The sequence below is a fragment of the Anolis sagrei genome, chromosome 4, assembly GCF_037176765.1.
Source record: "Anolis sagrei isolate rAnoSag1 chromosome 4, rAnoSag1.mat, whole genome shotgun sequence".
NCBI lineage: Eukaryota > Metazoa > Chordata > Lepidosauria > Squamata > Dactyloidae > Anolis > Anolis sagrei.
In genome coordinates, this window is record NC_090024.1 from 210,305,529 (window position 1) to 210,328,021 (window position 22,493).

The following is a 22,493-nucleotide window of genomic DNA, read 5'->3' on the forward strand; positions in this document are numbered from 1 at the left end:
CAAATAACCCTGGGTTTATCTGGGCTGGCACAGGAAACTATCTATCTCTGCATACATGAATAATAGATCTTTGATTTGACCAACCTTCTTGTCCTCGCGAAAATACCTCAGCATGGTTATGAAGATGTTTTTGGGCTATATCTTGTTACATTTTATAAAGAAGTTCACACATTTTATAGAAAAGAAATAAATACAATACACTCAAAGAAAAAAGTTACACAGAAAGTCAAGGAAAACAGATAAGATTTATTAAAAGATTAAAATGATAAAGTCTTTTGGAGGTGGGGAGTTGATGGAGCTGCCGGTCCGTTCTCGGTCTCCCATTCTTTGAAATAGCAAAAGTTTGAAAAAGTATTTTTTAAAAAATATTTTTTTAAAATATGGTAAACTACAGGTTTTGACAAACTACAGATCTTCCCGGGGGTGTTACTGTCGCTCGACAATAACTATACCATTAATAATTGGTAAAAGAAGGAAGCTGATGTGCTTGACATACAACCAGGTAACAAGCAACACTTATTGAAATTGTTGTCTTCGATACAACCACTAAAGGTACAGGAGCCCCTTCTATTTTCCAGTCTGGTAACCCTATTTTCTCAATCAGATTGCCTAGACTGTGCAACTTTTTGTGTGTGTGAATGATTTGAGCTGCAAATAACATCATCCATGGAATAATATCAATTTTGTACCTCACTTTAGGAATGCCCGTCAGGTTTTCTAAATGCCAAACCATTTTGACTTACTGCCATGTTTCTCAGTGTCAAAAATTTGGAAGGAAGTCTCAAGATATTGCTTTATCTGGCATAGGCTTCTGCAGCTGGAACAAAAGATGCAAAATCAAAGAACATTATGACTCAATTGAGCTTTCTTTACCTTCCCAGAATAGTGGCATAAAGGCTTTTGCACAGTCTTCCCCAATCTAGTGCCCTCTAGGTATTTTCAAACACTTGTGTTACTGGGGGTGATGTAATTTGTTGTCTAAAGAATGAGAAGCACAGCTATATATTATTGTTCTGTTTCAACACAATGTCAACATCTGGAGATGACCTGTACAACTACTAATTCCCCTTGCCACAAGTGCATTCCAACTAGTGGTTATTTAGACTTTTAGACCTTATGTCCGAGGGTTGTTATTCAGTGACATCTTTGTCATTTTGCCACTGCATTTTAAATAGTTGAAAAAGCACTATTTTTAAGAAAGTAGATTTCCCATACACTTCTTTTCCTTTTCAGGTGATGATACATTCATACATTGCAACATGAACCATGCTTTAAGATAGCAGTTCTCAAACTTTGACCTCTCATGTGTTCTGGCACCCCAGCTAGCTTGACTTTTTCATGGTGGGTTTTGGAAGCTGATGTGAAAAAAACAGCTCATGGAAAAATGAAGAACTATTGTTCTAAGGGGTAGTTTCTTTCCTGTTTGTTCTTGTCTTCTTGCCTAGAAAGAGAATGTCTCTTCTAAGGAGATATGCCTCTTCCAATGTCCCCTGCAATTTTGCCTGATGTCACCTGCAATTTTGCAAGCACTTCTAATCATTATTTGGCTTACATTCTGTTTCTAAAAGTGCCCTTTTAGTCTACTGAAAGATTTTACATCTATTAAATGGATTGATTAATAGACTAACAGTTATAGCTTCACTAACCACATTAGGCTTCCTGTCACAGTTGGTCAGCAACCGAGACTGCCAAATTGAATCTAGCGACATACTTTGGGGAGCAGTATGGAAAGGTTTCCTTCACTCAGCACTTTAATATTAGGCCATTTTCTAGGTTATAAGATGTGTATTGAAGGCACTTGTAAAAGCAGGTCAGACACGAATCAGATATCTGCAGCTGGCCATTTCATATGTAGCCAGATAAATCAGGGAGAACCGATCAAGTTATAACATTTACCAGTCTGAAACAATAAAACTGGAGGAATAAAGTCAGATGGATTGGTGAACCTGTAGCCACAGATCTTTCATGTTAACTACATCATGTTAAAGTTAAGGAAGCTTAAGGAATTTGGTCTCGGTGAATTCCATTATAAACTACCTCTGCTCTTCTTCTCCTGTAGAAATTAAATTGACCATGAGCTTTCACAAATTGGGCCAACATATTTTTGGCTTGAAGAAAGTTTAAGATTGGGTATTTTGAGATAAAATACTCTTCGAATTTAAAGATTTATTTTAATTGTCCATGTACCCCTCTATTCTGCTTTGGTTAGACCACATGGAGAATACTGTGTCCAATTCTGGGCACCGCAATTGAAGAGAGATATTGACAAGCTTGAATGTGTCCAGAGGAGGGTGACTAAAATGATCAAGAGTCTGGAGAACAAGCCCTATGAGGAAGGGCTTAAAGAACTGGGCATGTTTAGCCTGCAGAAGAGAAGACTAAGAGGAGACATGATAGCCATGTATAAATATGTGAGGTGAAGTCATAGGGAAGAGAGAGCAAATTTGTTCTCTGCTGCCCTGGAGATTGGATGCAGAGCAATGGCTTCAAACTACAGGAAAGGAGATTCCACCTGAACATTAGAAAGAACTTCCTAACTTTGAGAGCTGTTCAGCAGTGGCACTCTCTACCCTAAAGTGTGGTGGAGGCTCCTTCTATGGAGGCTTTTAAAGAGAGGCTGGATGGCCATCTGTTGGAGGTGCTTTGAACGCAATTGTCCTGCTTCTTGGCAGTGGGTTGGACTGGATGGCCCACGAGGTCTCTTCCAACTCTATGATTCTTTGATTCTATGTAGGCAAGCCCCCTACGTACAAAGTCTCGGGGCATGTATAGATTGTCTGCATAATGGTGATGTTGAAAATGAGAAGTGTAGTTTGTCATTTCTGGCATTCTTCCACTCAAGGCAGCTCCTTTGCTTTGCCTAATGGGTAGTTTGGGATCGAGACAAAAACCACTTTGTTCCTCATGCAAGTGAACCATGCAAGAAAATAAGAGGGCAGTGTTCACAGAGCACAAATGCTCTTGTACAAAGGATCTGGTTCAGACACGTTGCCTGCACCATCTGGTACATAATTGAAACTATCATTCTCCTTGCATGTTTACTCAGAAGCACATTCCAGTAATCTTTGGCAGCTCTTTTCAAATTTGATCCTCCAGATGGTTTGAAAGTCAACCATAAGAAGTTCCAGCCAGCATAGCTAATGATCAGGTTAATTAGTCCCAAACATTTGGAGGGCCAATGCTTGAGAAGCATTGGTCTATGGGACTTACTCAACGTTGTACAAAATTTATTTATTTATTTTGGACATTTGTATCCCATCCTATCTCGACTTCCGCAGAAGGACTCAGGGTGGCTAACAACCGGCACACCATGGTGCCCACAACCAAAAGCATAAATATACAATTTAAATAAAAACAATATAAAAACAGTATGAAAATTTTTAAACAGTCAAACAGTCACTGATTTAAGTCATCATCCTAAAAGCAGTTTGTCAAGTTCATTAAAGCCATCACTTTGCCAGCAGGTCAGCCTAGTCTCCAAAATGTCATTCATAATGAGTGAGTTTGTGATTGCTATCTTTAAAATTGCAATCCTAAACACATTTATTACTCCTCACCCCCAACTACACTTAGTGGGACTGGCTTCTGTCTAAAAATGCATTAATGTTGTACAGTTAAAATCCCTCTGAAATGTTTACAATTTTGAATGCAGTGTTCTATGCGGGGTTTGAAATTATTATTATCTTAAGTTGAGTAAACTGTTTTATCTTTTGTCTTTTACTGAGGGTATTTTGAAACCATGTTGATACACAAATTCCAAGTCATCCTGATGCACAAAGCTTCAAATACTTCATAGGGACCTTTTATTGTTTCAAACAGTGGACATCTGGGAGAAAGCCACTGTAATGAATCTTGGCATTTGTCATATCATGTCTTTGCCCACAGGGGTTGTTACTTGAGAATAGTATGATTTATGACTAGATCAATGACTGTCAAAAGCCTTGTAAACCTTTTCATATAACTTGGGAGTCGTGTCATTCAATGCTGTTGTCTATTCTTAAAGTTTGCCATTTACAGAAGTAGAAGGAAGAGGAGCCACGGAATATATGAGGGATGACTGGAGTTTAAGACAGTACTTCTTAAGACGAGTTTACCGAATCCCTCATCTCCATGGCCATCACAACATGCACAGGGGAATCTTAGGAGCTTTAGTCCAAAAAGTAACTTTTCCTAACTTAGGCAAAGATACAGACTTTTGATTAGAGAGTACTATAAATGTAGCACATTGATTCTTGAGTTGCAAACCACCAAGGAGGTTATTATTGCTACCACAAGTAAATCCATCATTCATTCATTATTAAAAGAGGGGCATTATTTATCCCCTAACTGCTGTTTCTCATTAAAGAGGCTTACAGCACCATCATAAAGTAAATTTTCAGAGTTTTGTTTGTACAGAGTGAGAGATATTCCCTAGTAAGTGCATCTGTACTTACACCCTTAATGGTTACAAGCAGCACTTACAAGGCATCCTGACCAGACGTATACAAGCTTGAATTATTTTATAGAATCATCTTATACTTCCTCCAATTCAGGCCCGTAGCCAGGATTTTGTTTTGAGGGGGGGGGGCTGATTTTTTTTCAGGAGGGGTTTGGGGGGGCTGAGTTTCGGGGGGGCTGAGTCTGAGTGAAAGAGGGTCTAGCCTAGCAAACCTTTTGCATCATTACCCCAATTACCCCAAGATCATGATATGAATAAACATAACAGTTTAAATAATGCACCAGTAAGGCCTTTTTGCGAACCACCATGACAATTTCGGGGGGGGGGGGGTCTGAAGCCCCTCAACCCCCCCCCCCCCCCGGCTACATGCCTGCTCCAGTGTATATGGAAAGGTTAGGTGGTAGAAATTGCAACAGTAAGAATCCAAACATATTTTTACGTGAACCAATCCAGGGTGCTAGTTTTGATTGATTACCTGGGGAAGGGGGTGGGGTTATGTGACCCTTTGGGTGTTGCTGGACTACAACTCCCAGCATTCCTCATCATAAGCTATGTGAGCTAGGGTTGCTGAGAGCTGGAATCAAACAGCTGCCCGGTATCATATTGCCTCAGCCAGTGGCGCAGGACTGAAGACCGACAGGTCGCAGGTTCGAATCCGGGGAGAGGTGGATGAGCTCCCTCTATCAGCTCCAGCTCCTCATGTGGGGACATGAGAGAAGCCTCCCACAAGGATGATAAAAACATCAAATCATCTGGGCATCCCCTGGGCAACGTCCTTGCAGACGGCCAATTCTCTCACAACAGAAGTGACTTGCAATTTCTCAAGTCGCTCCTGACACAACAAAAAAAAAAGCTCCTAGCTCAGCCACATTTGTATTGTTCATTTTTCATGTTGATCCTATTAATTCACTATGTTATTTATGGAACTTATTACTTGTTTTAACAATTACTGTGTTATTTGTGAATTTTTAATAGCTTGTTTTAATTACTTTTATTGCTGTTTATCTCTATTTTCTTTTTGTCTTTGTAAGCCACCCTGAGTCCCTTCAGGGAGAGAGGGCAGGTTATATAAATAAAGTTTATTATTATTATTATTAGTAGTAGTAGTAGTAGTAGCAGTAGTAGTAGTATTATCAAATTACACATATACAGAGGTACCAGATCCTGTCTCATTTTGGAAGCTCTGCAGCTGGGCTTAGAATTTGGATGAGAAAGCACCAATAAATTCTAGGTGCTGTACACTATATTTCAGAGGAAGAAACTGGCAAAACTACCTTTGAGTATTCCTTGCCTAAGAAAATCCTATGAAATTCATGGCATACTACAAGTTTACAGGCAATTTGAAGACACATTTACTCACCCAAAGAATATAAAAGAGCATATTTCTGTTCCCATCCCATTCTGAAATGTTTTGCATCCAAGTTTCCATAATAATTTATCAGAATTCTATTAATTACTGTATTTTTTTCAAAAAAAAGAAAGCCCTTTCCTGCCACTCATAACAAAAAAGTATTTAAAGCAGTTACATTGTTCAGTTTTGTAAAAATTGTTTCTTGCCTCGAGACAGTGTTCTTTCTCATTGTTTTATCACCTTGAACACAAAACATGAACAAAGCAACATTTCTCAGGTATCTCTACCCCATAGATTTATAGACTAGAAGAGAAGCCATTTTTAAAAACAAACAGGACTATTCCCTTGAAGCTACTCAACAGAAAGAAAGAAATAAGTTTCTCTCAGTGTGAGTTATTTTCAACAGCTTAAACTATCATTTTCTTAAAACTTGAAGATTTCAATAGTAATAAAAGTACGAAAATAAAATCAGAGAAACAACCTGAAGAAATGTGTATGTTAAACTGGGTTGAGGGAAACATAGGTCATGTCTCTACACCAACAGCTTGACCTGGGGCTAATCTGAAGCATTATGTTCTGGATTCGCCTCAGACCCACCATGACTGTGGCCACATGTACGAACATGTATCTTCTGCAATACTCCATTGGTATCCAGATTGGCTGGCCCACATCAGCCCTGCGAGACTGCCCACTTTTCTTGTGTTTCTATCACCACTGTCTGACTAGCCAAGGCGCTCCGGATGAGAGCCTTCCCATTGTGGTTTTGTCTGCTGGGGTCATAATGGGTGCTCATGTGATGAACAAGTGCTGATCATACAGGTGCCCAATTCTGACCCCAGCAGATGTGACTACAATGGCCAGGCTTTCACAGGGAGGTCTTGGCCAGCAAGATGGCAATGATGACAAGATAAAGATGACCCATTGATTAACCCTGTGATTAACACAGGTAAATAATGACAGCAGCAGGATTTATGTGGTCAATTAATTGGGCCAAATGGAATCTAAACCACTTGTCCGCATGGCCACAAATCCTGAGGACACTGGAGTTTCCTGAAAACTCCAGAGTATCCCAACTTTGCTTATTGTGGGACAATTTCAGATAACAGGTCTAGATTCTTCCTGGAAGTCATTGCACACCATGAAGACAGCTAGCTTGAGCCAGCTTTGGGGTGAGTGAGTACAGATTGTTTTACTCATGTAGACTTGTCCCAGGCTGCCCTTACCAGGTGACCTTGAATCAGTCTTTCTTTCTACTTCCTAGAGTTTTTAGGAAATAAAATTCTGCCACTTCACACTTGAGTTAAAAAATAGTGAGCAAGCTAAATTCATGATCTTGTTGACTGAGCAAACATCTGAATGTCAGATCTTCTTGTTGTATTTAGGAATGGCTTTGCCATTGAGCTGAATACACAATTTGCATTCCTACTGCAGTGTATGGTCTTTCCAGTTCTCCCCTTCTATTAGAGAACAAAATGATATGTTCCATGCAACACATCCTGGGCCAGCTGCTAAATAATAATAATAATAATAATAATAATAATAATAATAATAATAATAAACTTTTATTTATACCCTACCATCATCTCCTGTATGGACTTGGTGCGGCTTACAATAGCACACAATGGTGCTACACAACATATAAAATACAGTATATCGACATTAAAACCAATATCATATTTAAAACCAGACATATAAAATTAGCTAGAGCAATAGAGTTGATAAAATGTGGCAATAGTCATTGATTAAAATATCCATGCAATCAATTTAGCCTTCCCTGGCTAAAGATAGTAGTCTGGCTGCTATCTTAAACGTTATCAAAGGCCTGTTGAAAGAGCAAAGTTTTTACCTCTTTCCAAAAGTGCTGTCATGTGGGGGTTTGCCTTAGTTCCCTGGGGAGGGTGTTCCAGAGCTAGGGGGCCACCACCGAGAAGGCCTCCTCCCTCGTCCCCACCAACTGCACTTGAGACAGAGGTGGGACCGAGAGGAAAGCCTCCCCAGAAAAGCCTGCACCAGTTCATAGGGGGAGATGCGATCACGAAGTTAGGCTAGACCCGAAACTAGTCTGCAACCTCAGTAAAGACTGCTGTCTCATGAGTAGTTTTGAGGGTAAGTTCACCTGCATTCCGATCAGCTTCTGTACATTGGGATAAACAATTGTTGTGGTTTCTTGGGGCAACTTTTATGCCTTTGGATCCTTTGGTGGGTCCACTGAATACTGAAAAATGAAACAAAAAAAACCAACCCTACAGAGGCTGTATGTCCAGTTCTACTACTCAAAATTGGTATATTTGATATAATACAGTACAATTCCACCTAATTAAAAGGCATGATTTGGCACTTGAATGCTTCCAGAAGCTTTTTTTTTTAATCAGAGGATGGTCATTCTGGGTATTGAAGCATGAAAAACATGCTTTTGAATGGTGCACTTTTTCCATGCATGTTGTACATTGGGCAGAAAGGCAAGTGCTATCTTGTCCCAACTTTCTGTCCAAGCCATATTCTCTAGCATTATAAGGAGATAAGGGTTTTTCTTTTCTTTTGCATAGCATGCTAAGGATTGAGCTTTAAATTTCGAATGGTTTTTAATGTCCCGGAATACCTCAGTGTCACTGTGAAGTCAGAGATGTCAAGCCAAAATTAACATTTTTTGCTCTTGAGCCGACCTTTCCAATTGACATGCTGTGATACTTCTTTTCAATAGGAAATGTCAAAGCTTTCAATTCCTACTATATGCCATCAGGATTCATGCTAAAAGTTTTCTTCTCTGAAGGATTTTGATATTATAGTTTCGTTACAATGAATAAAATATCACTCTGGGAATAGAAAAGGAAATTTTGAGTTATCAGATTAACCACTGGCACAGTGTTAGTACAGCCAAATCATCCTCTTTTTGAAGTCCCCTGCTCCTGCCCTGACCTCTCCCCAGCAAGTAAAATTTTATCTCAGCCCACAGAAATACCTGCCACATATGTGTATCTGCTTTCAGTTTCTTTTTGTCTTGTGCCAATCTCTGGGTTTCATACAGTGTTCTCAGGCAAGAAATTCTCAGAGGTGGCTTGTCATTGCTTTCCTGTAAAATGTAACCTACAATACCTGGTATTCCTTCATGATTCCACCTCAGATATAGTCCATATTTGTAGCTATTGTATTGACTTTTACAAATTTGGTTATTTGTGGATTTAACATTTTCTCTTTAGGAATCTCCAGGTCCTCAAAGGTAACTCAATGTCCACTAGCAATTGAATGTACCCTCTAGTGGAGCTTCAAATTCCTAGAGAGGCTAAAAAAGTGGTTTTTAATTTGCTGGGGGTTTTTTGTTTTGTTTTGGTTTTTTTGTGCTTTCACAAGGGTCCTGAAACCCAACCTTTGTGACAGTGAAAGGCTTTCCCAGGCCTGATTCTGCTTAGCTTCTCATATCAGAAGGATGGTATACTTCAGCAAGATGATATACTCCAGCATAGAGGAGCAGGAAATCTTTACTATAGCTCAATGCTGGTTTCTTATATCATTTCCTGCGGGATTTTGGAAAATCTAGTGTTTTCTCTGTGGTTTTCTGCTTTCACAAGGGTCCTGAAACCCAACCTTTGTGACAGTGAAAGGCTTTTCCAGGTCTAAATCCGCTCAGCTTCTCATATCAGAAGGATGATATACTCCAGCATACAGAAGCAGGAAACCTTTACTATAGCTCAAAGCTGGTTTCTTATATCATTTCCTGCAGGGATTTTGGAAAATCTAGTTGTGAGATAATGTCTACACAGATTTAATCCCTGTAACAAAATAGTTCTGTTTATAACATTTAGAGCATGTCTTCATGTTCCAGAGCTTCAAGATTTACATTCTGTTATGTCATAAAGAGGCCTTTCCATGGCCCCATCTACACTGCCTTATAAAATCTAGATTTATTTTTATTTATTTATTTATTGCACTTCTACCCCACCCTTCTCAACCCCCGAGGGGTGACTCAGGGCGGCTTACAAAAAGGCATAATTTGATGCCAGCACAACAACAAGGTAAAAAATAAAACATATAAACAGTAATTAAAACAATTAAAACAATCCATTATACATCACAATTCCTAAAAACAATCTAGTACTCAACGTTTATCTGCTTTGAAGTGGTTTATATAGCAGTGTAGATCCATCCAGCCTAACTTATACCTTTCTATCTTGTTCTGAGTGATGAGAATTGTATTTCAACATATCTGAAGGGCACTAAGTTAGGGAAGGTTGTCATCAAGGCTGGTAAAACCAGGTGCATAATCATTGTTAGGGAAAGTGATAGTAATAATGAATTAATTTTCTTTGTTTTGCAGTGGCTATGACTTTGATTATGAATACTACAGGGATGACTTCTATGACAGGTAAACACAGATCTGATATATCTATGTGTTTATTTGAGATATGTACCTATGTTCTCATCTCAAAGAAGACCTCAGGGGTATATATATGAAATGCTAAATATGAAAGCAAGTTTTAAAATATATTTAAAATGCCTGGGCAAGTAAAAGTGGTTTGGCGTGGCACTAGAAGGAGTGAAAATTTGCTGCCTTGTATAACTCCAAGATGGCACTCCATTGTCAGGACCACCAGCACAGAGTAAATCTTCCCTTTTCATAATTATAAATGTGTTTGTTGTATGAAAGGACAGTTGAAAACAAAATATCAGTAGCAAGGGACCCAAAATTAAGTTTCATTCTTACTTTCTTGAAAGAGTCTCAAAATTTAGAATGAACTGCTTGTGAAAGGGAAACCAGAACAGCACTTAGTGCCTTTAAAATCTAGATTTTTGATCCAATTCCATGTGCTTTTTTACATTTTCTTGTCTTTTCCCAACTTTCTTTGATGATGAACTAACACTTTGACTAACACTTACATCCTTATTCCAGCCTTCTTAAAAGTATGTGTGCACTCTTCTACCATTTTACTTTTCCCCCAATAGGTCCTAGAATACTCCTCATCCAAGCCTCCTTAGTGTAGCCGAAACTCACTGGAAACAGAAATAAGAGAAAGCTTCACAAAGGCTGCAAAGAGAGTAGGAAGAAGGGAGTGAACAGTTGCTTTATCCCTGGCCACATGTAACTGCTATAGTGTCTTGTCATATTCTCCCTCTGATAGTTCACATATATGAAAAGACACAACTTTCTATTTGCTGGATTTCCACTCTTAGGCAGGAATTTTCAAATATGACCAGGTACTAAACTGAAAGAAGAGAAGGAATGGGATGGTGAGATATAAAAGAAGAACCAGCCTTGCACATCAGTCTTGAAGTACTCTGGTAATTCTAAGAATGGAAACATTACAGTGAGTGCCTTAAAAATATATCAGATATCACTGTCTTTCAGGGTGTAGTGATTTGCTAAGTAAATGAGTACAGCTGTATTAGTTCACAGTGTAATGGCTTGGCAAATGTGTCTTCCAGAACCGTCATGATCAAATATCCATAGTATCTGTTACTATTCTGAGCAATGTAGTCAGAACGCAAGGATAGAATGCTACCTCCCCCTAGAGGAAATCCATGAGTACAAACTCACACTCTTGAAAAAAGTGTGTTTGGTCTATATACTGTTGAAAGGTGAATCTTCTAGTTTATGTTGTTTTCTCTTACAGACTCTTTGAGTATCGGGGACGGGTCTCTCCCATACCCAGAGTGGTTCCTGTGAAGCGTCCACGTGTGACCATCCCTTTAGTAAGGCGCGTAAAAGCAACACTTCCAGTCAAACTCTTTGCCCGATCTGCTGCCATTGCAAACAGCTCTGCCAAGTTAAAATGTAAGTTTCTATGCTCTTATAAGGCCATACTGACAACACCTTTGAGAATGCAAAGCATCATTTGAGTCGTCTTTGTATTACAGCTATGTTGTATGTTAACTATAGTTTTTATATGTCAAATATGGTAACTATTATGTATTGTAAGACAATATTTATCCTTTAGAGAATGCAAAATAATAAACACCCTATGCGATAAGAAGAACTTAAGGTATATTTGGACTACACAATTAAATAAGCTTGATGCAATTTCTGTAGGCTTATTCTACATAATCCTGGTATCTGTAGTTCAATAATATGCTTAGAATTCTCTACAAGAGTGTTCTAGTTGCTTTCCTGAACTACAGTTCCCAGTGTACACTGGATGATTGTCTACATTATAGAGTTAAATAACTTTAATCCACAATCCCCCTTTTCCCAAGATACCTTACCTCCTAACTACCTCACATAACTACAAATTCCAGAGTTCCTTCGGATTGGAACTATGACAATTGAAGAGAAATGAAACAGGTTCCACTGTTTGCTCAGATGTTCCAACACTTCCTTTCCTTAAAATGATAGTGAAAAGATGCAAAAGGCTGTAAATCCAAGGTAAATTGAAGATTCCTTCGGGTAGAGAGAAGGGCACAAGTATGCGGTTTCAATAAAGTTATAAATTCTTGATGACCAAGATCTCTCCAAGCAGAGTCATCATCTTGCCAGAGTCATTATAGAACAGGCTTCCAAGCCTTTAATTAGCTGTGTATGCTAATTTGGCCACTTACAGCTGATCCCATATACAAAGCTTTATGATGGGAGAAAATGTACCTGGCAAGATTATCCTGTCTTCTTCACAACTATGAAAGACAAATGAGAGCCTGCCCTGAAATGAATACAACAGCCTTAATTATGTATTGTCGAAGGTTTTCATGGCCGGAATCACTGGGTTGTTGTAGGTTTTTTCAGGCTATATGGCCATGTTCTAGAGGCATTCTCTCCTGATGTTTCGCCTGCAGCTATGGCAAGCATCCTCAGAGGTAGTGAGGTCTGTTGGAACTAGGAAAATTGGGTTTATATATCTGTGGAATGACCAGGGTGGGACAAAGGATCCTTGTCTGCTGGAGCTAGGTGTGAATGTTTCAACTGACCACCTTGATTAGCATTTAATGGCCTGGCAGTTTTTTGGTGTGGCTTGTTAGTGCCTGGGGGAATCTTTTGTTGAGAGGTCATTACCTGTCCCTGATTGTTTCTTCTCTGTTGTTTTGCTGTTGTAATTTTAGAGTAGAGTTAAATGCTAATCAAGATGGTCAGTTGAAACATTCACAGCTAGATCTAACAGACAAGAGTTCTTTGTCCCACCCTGGTCATTCCACAGATATATAAACCCAATTTTCCTAGTTGCAACAGACCTCACTACCTCTGAAGATGCTTGCCATAGATGCAGGCAAAACATCAGGAGAGAATGCCTCTAGAACATGGCCATATAGCCTGAAAAAACCTACAACAACCCAGCCTTAATTATGATGATTTCTGAGCAGGTCGTCCTACTGAAAGTTATATAAAGCAAATAAGTACATGTCTGTTGAAGAAAATCTGATTTGCAAAATGAATAGGGAAGAGTAAGCTTACTTCCAACTTCTCTCTTCCAAGTGAAATGCAATGAACTGCAAACAATTAAAACGGAGCTGACACAGATCAAATCCAACATTGATGCTCTCCTGGGAAGATTGGAACAGATTGCTGAACAACAGAAAGCATCTACAGGTCAGTTGACTGATTCGAATTGTCCCATCATTGAAGCCAAGACATGCGGGAGTTCAGGTGTATCAAGACACTCAATGGCAGCTACCCAGTTATGGCTAACCCTTTCTAAATTAAAGGCCTGTGTCCATTTATTGTTTTGCAGCTATAATTTGCCAGCTGCAGTTAAGTGACTATTTGTAGCTGTGTATCAAATGGGGATTTTTAGAGGCATTTTCTTATAAAAGTTATTGGAATAGAAGAGCTAACCTTAGAAGCCTGTGATTTCAAAAAGATTGCCAGCTCTCCATAAGTGAATCAAGATACATCTGGGCTTTTGTACTTTTTTTTCCCCCCTTTTGTCCTTGAGACTATATTGTATGGTCTAAGTTTCCAGATATCACTAGGTCTAGATCCTGGTAAGAATTTTTAATTGAAATCAACCTCAGTGGAGTAAAGCAACTCTCTGATTTTTGATGTACACCTGGCCTAGTTGAGCTCCAAAAGAAGATGGTTCATAGAAGGAAAAACAGGAAGCACAAAAGAAAAATTAAACTCGTCTTAATCTAACATCTTGCCATTCATTCTCTCTTAGCCCTGAACCCCAAATAGAAAGCTTAAAAACTTTCCTCAAACTGTTCACACCTTGTTTCATGCAATGGGGGCTGTGGATTTTCCCAGCTGCCGCCCTGTTAAGCTAGAGATGGGCAACCTGGTTTCCCCATTGTTGGTAGGCTCAAATTCCAATTAACTCTAGAAAGCATGGCTGATAGAACTGAGAGTTGAGCAACTTCTGGAAATTGCACATCTAATTTTATCTTTCACTGCCAGCTGTCAAGGAAAGATCATATTTCCCCTCACCCATAAATTATATGGAATACCTATATCCATCCAAACCCAGTTCTGATCAAAGCTCCTCCCTTGGTTTTCATGTTGGAGAAGTATTTGTCATCTACCTTTGAGATCCCAGGCTATTGTTTAGTCCAGGAGTAAGCGGTGCAGAGACTTCCAGATAGTGAACTGTAACTTTCATCAGTCCTTCCCAGTGCTGGCAATAATGAATCATCATGGAAATGGTAGTCAGACATTGAGGGCTGTGCAGTCTAATTTTCCACTTTAGTGGGAACCTTGACAAACTATTATATGTTTAGGAGAATGTCAGGCATAAAGTAGAATCCCTGGGGGCTGGTATAAGTACCTGACATCATTGGCCAGCTATGGGGATCCCCAGATCCTGAAACCTGGCAGAATTTGATGATGACAACAGCAATTCTGGGAGGATGGCATTCTTTCCCCACATCCAGGGCCCTTCCACACATTCTGGGCTATAGGGCTGTGTAGAAGGCCTCTCAGACTAGAGCTCTGAGCAGCTGAGCCTAACTGGAATAAATTTGCCATAGTGATTGCAGTCACGTATTGCTCCTGAGGCATGCTGGGAGCGATACGTGACTTGGGCTTCAGCTATACCTTTTGCCACCTCCAAGTGAGCCTGACAGTGTCCACCAAATCAAAGCTTAATGACACTCGTCTTTTAGACTGCACCACCCCAAATCCTCCACTCTAGGAGTTGTCATCCATGTTCTCTCACCAACAGAAAAGAGCACTTATCTAGTGGTCTTTTGTGTCTTCCTCTGCAGAAGTTAGAAAGAAAGCAGATGGAAATAAAAGTGAAATTTCCCAAGACGACACAGCATCAGAGACAGAAATTAACACAGAGGAGCCACTAAATGGGGAGGAAGGAGACGAGGAAGGCCTTGTGCGAGACGATTGTGAAGATGAATTGGTAAGAGGCAATGGGAAAGCACTTGGTCTCCTGTCACCTGCATGGATTGATAAGCTATTTACAATTGGAAAAATGACTGAAATGATTAGAGAAGGTGATGTTATTTCAGCCTTACTCTACCTGTCCTCCAGAAAAAAATAGTCCTCTTCGATGTATGATTAGTTACAGGCGGGATTTATCTGCTTTGCTGACCATGAGAAGGAGATCTTTCAGGAAGTACTTGACATATGTAATACTAAGTAATAAGGTCTGGGTTTTTTTCAGTTCACATCATCAACAAGTCCATGTTTTTCTCAACTGACAATTTCTTGCTAATGCAGTGAGCCGATTTTTTTTCCTTAGATTTGCAACTGTCTGATCATGTGGCTAAGAAATATAGTGTGTAGCCTTTTAAACCAAACAGACAATTAGCCTGCAATTGCTTCAAATAATTTTTTCTTCATCCTGATCTGACAAAGCATATCCATATCCCACAAATACAGCAAAAATCAACTCAGCAGGTAGGAATGCTGATAGCTACACCCACTAACACTACCAAATAAGATGGTCATTAGAATGCAAGCTTTTTCTTCTTAGTGATGTTGGATGGAGATTGAGAATTTTACACATACTATGAAACTACCATTTCTCCACCTAGAGATGCATGTCTACAAAAAAAACCTATTCTTGCCCATGTATAGTCTTTACCTGAGTTAAGTTGGATATTCAGCGCTGGAATTAAGCTTTGTCAAATTTGGGAACCTGCCCAAGTCCAGTGCAGGCCTCAGTGCTGATGTACCTAAACCTGCTGCTGTACCTCTGTGCTGTTATTGGTTGCTCCCCTGCCCTCTCTGTGGAAGCAGGGGAAGAAGCAAGGAGGAAGAACAGAAAACTCTTTTTTTCCCCTAGTTGGCACTGCATTTTGTGCTCTACCCATGTACATGTCCATCCTGCCCCCCAAAAGGCCATTTCCAAAGGCACAGAGTACGCTTCCTTAGCCATTTATTGGCCTTTGGGAAGGAAGAGAAGTGGCTAGGCAGCTAGAAATTAAGAGGGCAATATCTGCTCTCTTCTCTTCACTTCAGAGTTGCACTCACATTCTCTAATCTCTGGTTAGTAAATAGCTATAGCAGTATGCTTGGAATAGAATAATAGAGTCATGGAATCATTGAGTTGGAAGAAACCTCATGGACCATTCAGTCCAACCCCCCTGCCAGGAAGCAGGAAAATCACATTCAAAGTAGATAGACATTGTCTAATCAAGTATTGAATTCTTCCTTCTGCAGCATCCAAAAAAGGCATATATGAATATAATCCCACATTACCTTGATATATGTCACCAACAGGATTCTTATCCAAATTCTCACATTCTCTGTGTGAATGCCAATACAACTGAGACAAATTAAATGAATGAGAATGTAGCAACAATAGATAGAAGGTGGAGGATTTCCATAGAGTGCAGGGGCCTATTGCATGGATCTTGCCCCAAAGTTCCATAAAACAAGGAACTGATGGCTCAAGTAACAGTAGATCCTACCGTGTTCCCTTAGATTTGCAGGAGGCTCTCTAAAATGTGAAGCCTTGCCTGCCATCAGTCAATTGCAGTAGAAACAGACATTGTACGAGTGAGAAAATGTAGGAAGTTGGATTATACGAAGTCAATTAGTCTAAATCTAAGCCCTGTCTTTTCTAAATTGACTGGCAACTGGTTTTCAGAGTTGCAAATAAAGTTTTCCAGCCCTACCTGGACATTCTACAAACTGAACTGGGGTATCATTTACATATAAACATTATGTGCATTCCTCAACTGAACTATGCCTATTCCCCTTTGCTAATAAGATTTGTATGGAATGATTTATTAGTGGGGGAATGAGGGAGGTTGAGATATTAGGCTCTATTACTCATATGCTGCAACAAAGTCCAATCATTTAGCAATCATTTAGGTCAGGAAGAGTCGGAAGTGGCTGAACGAATAAACAACAAATATTCAGGCACATTGAATAATGTAAAGATGGCATGGAGGCAATTGGTCCTACCCTAGATGTGCAGGACAACAGGTGTATGATGGGGGGGAAATCCACACTACACACATTGATTTACTAAATCAGCTTGTTGTTCAGCATTGTAACTTCTTCTGTTATTTCACTTCCATATTTCTCTCTCAACTCATCTTCCCTTCAACTACAGTTTAACTTCAGCTGTCATGCCATGATTTTTAATGTTCAGGAAATGTAGCATGACTTTCAGGAATTCAACACTAGGCAGTGAGCAATTTTGAAAGCTGCATACCCTGAAGTAACATATGCAAATCAAAGTTTAAAGAGGTAGTAATTTCAGATCATACAAGCTGTTCATGAAAAACTGCTATGACTCGCTAGATAAAATGCTGGCTTCTCTTATGTTCTTCACTGTATTTATTACTCTGCCTCAACCAAACCTACCTAACTGAAGGAATGCTTGAGTTGTTATCTGGAAGGGCTTACGTTTTAGATATAGCAAGGGTATCACAACAGTCCTTTTCCAAATAATATAACAGCATGATTACATGTTTTTTGTGTCGAAAGTAATGTTGATTATCTTTTCTTGTTACATTTTTGAGACTAGGAGGAGTTTTGTGTGTGACATTTTTGATGGGAATTTTAAGCTATTTTCTTACTTTTAAAATGTTTTTCCTCTAAATAGCCATCAAAAAGTAAGAAAGGACAATGAGAAAGTCAATGCAAGATTTGACATTAATGGTAACATGTTTCTTGGGCATGAAACAGGCTAAATCAATATCTTTTTTTAAAAAAAATAAAACTTTCCAAGCTTTCTAAACCTTCCAAATGTCACAGGGGCAAAGTGTATGTTGGATCAAAGTGAATTGAGGGGATTATTTATCTTCACATACATAGTAAGATGGGATAAGAATATTTATCATGGCCTATTTGCTTCTAACCAGAAGGTAGATGAGTGCCCAAACAGCTGGGAGTGAAGATGGAAGCTTAATTAAGTAAATATTATCCAAACTAATAATTCTTCATTTGGAGGACAGAATGAACTTGAAGCATAAAAATAGTTGCAGGAAAAGGAGAACTGTTAATGTTATGTTTATGGGAATTTAGTGGTTTGCATCTCACATAGCATGGATAGATTACAGTCTTAGGTTCTGCCTCCCCCCCCCCCCCCCCAGCATTACACCTAGTATTGCACGAAGAGTGGGCAAAGTACAGCTTTGTTGTCCTTCAAATCCTACATGCCCTACCCAGCATAGTAATAGGTAAGGGATGCTGAAAATTGCAATTCAACAACATCTGGAGGGCAGCATTTTACCCACCCCAGAATACATTTTAACAATTTCACCAAAAATAAGATCATAATAATCGCATCACTTTCCGTTCTCTTTCCTTCCTTCAACCTTTTTAGGAGAACAACAGCCATTACACAGATGTGGAGGATTCTAGCCTACAGTAACCAGGTATACCTAATAGCAAATATAGGGGTTTTTTTAAAACAAAACAAAACTAGTTTTGGCAGCCTGTTGCTGTTGTTTGAATGGTTTTTGTTCAGTTGTACAATTGCACATTCCTTTTTCTTTCTTCCCCCTTCTATTTTTATTTCTTCTATTTTGCAAATTTTTATTTTTAACTTGGCCTAAATAATGGAGATTGAACATACATGAGAAGAATTGTGCAGTAAGGTTCAGTAGGGTTCATTTTCCACAGTGTCACATGTCTACATGAAATCCAGAAAGGTATTCCCCACTGATATGGGGGTCATACTGTATTACATAATGAATTATCATAATATCCAAATGCCTTGATCCGAATCTGCTCCAACATAAACCTTTCTCTCACATTCATAATCACTGCACTCTGTTATATATGTAAAAGATAGAGACTCCTGTGTACAGAAAAGAGAATCTCACTAAGAAAAGCCTAACTTGTTGGGAGACTTTTTGGAGAACTGTTTCAGTCACAAAAAGCATTCTGGGGTAGCATGTAGCCTGTAGGCCTCAATGTGCCCAATTCTGCTCTCATCTCTGATACGAGTATGGTGTCAATGTACAGTAACTGGCAGCAGCTCTCTAGGGGTGCATCTACACTGTAGAATTAATGCTGTTTGGCACTACTTTAACTGCTATGACTAAATGCTATGGAATTCTCAGATTCGTAGTTTGGTGAAGCACCAGCACTCTTTGGCAGAAAAGGCTAAAGCCAGTGATTTAATAGCACTAGCCATGACAGTTAAGATGGTATCAAACTACAGTAATTCTGCATTATAGATGCACCATAGGACTGGAGGCATGAAGCCTTTCTTTCCCTACTTGGACATAATTAGAATTTAAACCTAAGATCATGTATCCCAGTGGTTCTTAACCTGTGGGCCGCAGACCACCTGTCGGCCGCAAGGACAAAAATCTGGTCCACCAGCCTCCTTCCTCTTTATTTATTACTTTTATTTTATTTACACTCCTTTCACGCCACCTGCCACTCCTCCCCTATCACTGACCATGGAATATGTTCTCTACCAGAAACTAGAGCAGATGTGGTCTATCCAATGCAATTTTCTGAATCAGCACCCCAAACCAAATCTAAAGTTTACCAAAAACTGATTCGTAACCCTTTTGGTACTAATGTTGGAGAGTGGTCCCTGGTTGAGTGGTTCCTGGTCAAAGTGGTCCCTGGTCAAAGTGGTCCCTGGTCAAAAAAAGGGTTGGGAACCACTGGTGTATGCAAAGTGTGCATTCTGTAACTCAGCTTGAGACCTTCTGTGGAAGAAAAGTTTAGTTTGCAATATAGATCATTATTGCAAGCTATCTGAGTGAAGATTTTCACAATTCACAAGTAGTTTGTAAATGTCTGTGACTTGGGGAAGTAAAGGAAGATGGATAGAATAAGGTGAAAGTTCGTGGTTTGTTGCTATACTGTTATATATACAGTATTGTGGGAATTTAATAAAAATTGTACATTTGAAAAAAAACTTTTTCTTTTCTTTTTCTCCATCCTTTATTTTAGCATGTTCAGCACCGCAGCTACAACAGGAGGACAGCAAGAGGTTAAACCCTGCCTTGGCATGTTGAGCCAGACAAGCATAACATGCAGGACTGCCATCATCTCTCTGCCTGGCATTCAACAGGAGAAATGGACCAATATCTCCAAGCAGTTTTGTAGTCCACAGCAATGTAGTCATCCCAGTGGATCCTCGTCATTACCCTCTCCCCCAACCTACCCCTTTACTACAGACTCAAAGCCCTGTCACCAGCACAAGCACCAGTTCTGTGATCTCCAGTAGCAAGTATTGGAAGAGACCATTTTCTATTGGCCAATGAAAGTTTGTATCTTTTAGCACCAAGGAAAGAGCAAGAATGAATAAGAGAGAGAATTCTATATAGAGAGCCTTTGTTCCAGAAACGCATGGGACTCCGATATACAAAAGCCAGAAAGAGAAAGCTATTTCACTATGTAAATTGATGGGCTTTGAATGTGAAATCCTATCTATAACTGGGAGTCAGGAGGATGCCTGGTTGTCCATTTAGCTCCTAACTAGCCGGACTCAAGGCCACCCCGGAACTACACAAATTGTACCATTTGGAGTATGCTCTTTAATGAGACAATATGTAGAAAGTGTTGTAGATTTTGGAAGAATGGACAGAGAACACGGCTATTAACAGTTGATTCTATAAATAACAAACTGCCTTCTTTCACTCTTATTTAAATGTATTAGTTAAGAAATGGGTCTATACTACAGAGGCAGAATGGCATTAGCTTAGACTAGAAGGCATATCTTAAATCAAGCATTTCAAAATAAAGGGATACAACTGGAACATTCACTTCACAAGCTGACATACCTGCTGTTTATTAAATTTGCCTAAAATCATATATTTGCTTTTTGTAAAGGTAAGGCCAACCAGATCTGGTCCAAAGTGAAGGTAAAGTATGTAATGATGAAACAATAACGAGAACCTGAAAATCCCACAATAGCTGAAGCCAATGATAACATAACGTGTGTCCTGATTCCACGACAAGAGTCCTAAGATCAGAGCAAAATGCATTTTAGTTATTCTCATCTAAGGATCCTCCCTGTTGTTGTTTCTCTGAAATTCGGGTACTTTTAGCCCACTCATACCAATAAAGAAAAATTGTGAGCAGGATTTCTTGCGCAGGTTATCAAACAAACATCTTGCAAAATGGCATTTTTTTCATTTTCTTCCTGCAGTGATTCCTTTGTTGTACAACCCACTTGAAAGTAGTTTTCATCCTCATTATCAACTTCAGAGGCAGGCGATGCGACAGTTCCTTAGCGTTGTGACTCAGTCCTATGGACTCTAACCTCATCACCAACTTCAGAGGTAGACGGTGTGACATTTCCTTAGCAGTGTGACTCAATCTTGAGGACTCCTGCTCAGAACAGACGCGACTGTGCTGAAAGGGAGGGAGAGAAGCACAACATTGTTTAGGCCAGTTCCAAAGGACCTTAATTTGACATTACTTTCAAAGCATTTTTACTAAAAAAAATGTCCTGACACAGAGGATTTCCATTCCTTGAATTTCTTGACAGACGATCACATCTGTCAAAGCACAACAGTTTGCATCCACTTTTTTGTTGAAAATAGTATCTCCTGTAGAGCAAAGAAACAGGCAAGTGCTTTGAGTTTTCTTCTCTTTCTTTTTCTCAGTTGGCTTCTCTTGCAAAGTTTGGCCACTTTGTTGTACTGGGCTATTTTAGAACAGCTTTTTAGGCTTTGTTTTGCTATGACCCGATCATGAGATTGAGCTGTAGAAGGGGAGTAGGGGGCTTTGTATATAAAATCCTGTACAATAAAATGAGAAACTTGATGTTCTTTATAGTATTGTATTTCTTTTTTTTTTTTTTACTGACTCAGATATGCAAAGCAATATAGCCAGAGTTGCAAACGGGACCAGCCTGAAATGTTGTGGCATGAAATGTGGCTGATCACAGTTCCAACCATTTTCCAAGATGTACCGCTCCATTCACTTTTCTTCCAACATAGCACGCCACTGAAAATTGGGAAAATGGAAAAGTATAGTTTAAGTTTGATTTTATAAGAATTTTCCAAAATTAGTTACTGTTATACCAAACTGCTATAACTCTGCAGTGCAGGATAAAACCCTTATTACGCCAAAAGAAAAACCCAAGGTATTATTCCCACACAAGTGTTACTCTCATGATGCCTTTGTGACAAAAAGCAGCAAATTACAAGGGACAACTATGTTCTTAATTTACTTCCTAACATTACTTTTGTGCATTATCTTGTTGCCTACACACCGATCAGTCTTCCTCTAACAGAGTAGTTCTGAACCTGTTGGTCCCCAGGTGTTTTGGCTTCAAATCTCAGAAATCCTAACAGCTGGTAAACTGGCTGGGATTTCTTGGAGTTGTAGGCCAAAACGCCTGGGGACCCACAGGTTGAGAACCATTGCTCTAATAGGAAAAAAAAATCAGCTGATCAGAAAAG

General features: G+C 39.4%; 1 protein-coding gene across 3 annotated transcripts in view; it reads left to right on the forward strand.

Annotated features, from left to right (window-relative positions):
* Positions 1–21,852, forward strand: part of RALY (RALY heterogeneous nuclear ribonucleoprotein) — a 268,131-nt gene extending 246,279 nt beyond the window's left edge. For all 3 annotated transcript variants that reach the window (XM_060772337.2, XM_060772336.2, XM_060772338.2), the window contains 6 exons: positions 10,102–10,149; positions 11,396–11,556; positions 13,183–13,296; positions 14,910–15,055; positions 18,440–18,491; positions 20,032–21,852. In XM_060772337.2, the coding sequence (XP_060628320.2) occupies positions 10,102–10,149; positions 11,396–11,556; positions 13,183–13,296; positions 14,910–15,055; positions 18,440–18,487 (517 nt within the window). In that variant the 3' untranslated portion in view covers positions 18,488–18,491; positions 20,032–21,852. The remainder of the gene's footprint in view (positions 1–10,101; positions 10,150–11,395; positions 11,557–13,182; positions 13,297–14,909; positions 15,056–18,439; positions 18,492–20,031) is intronic.
* Positions 21,853–22,493: the final 641 nt, after the last annotated feature.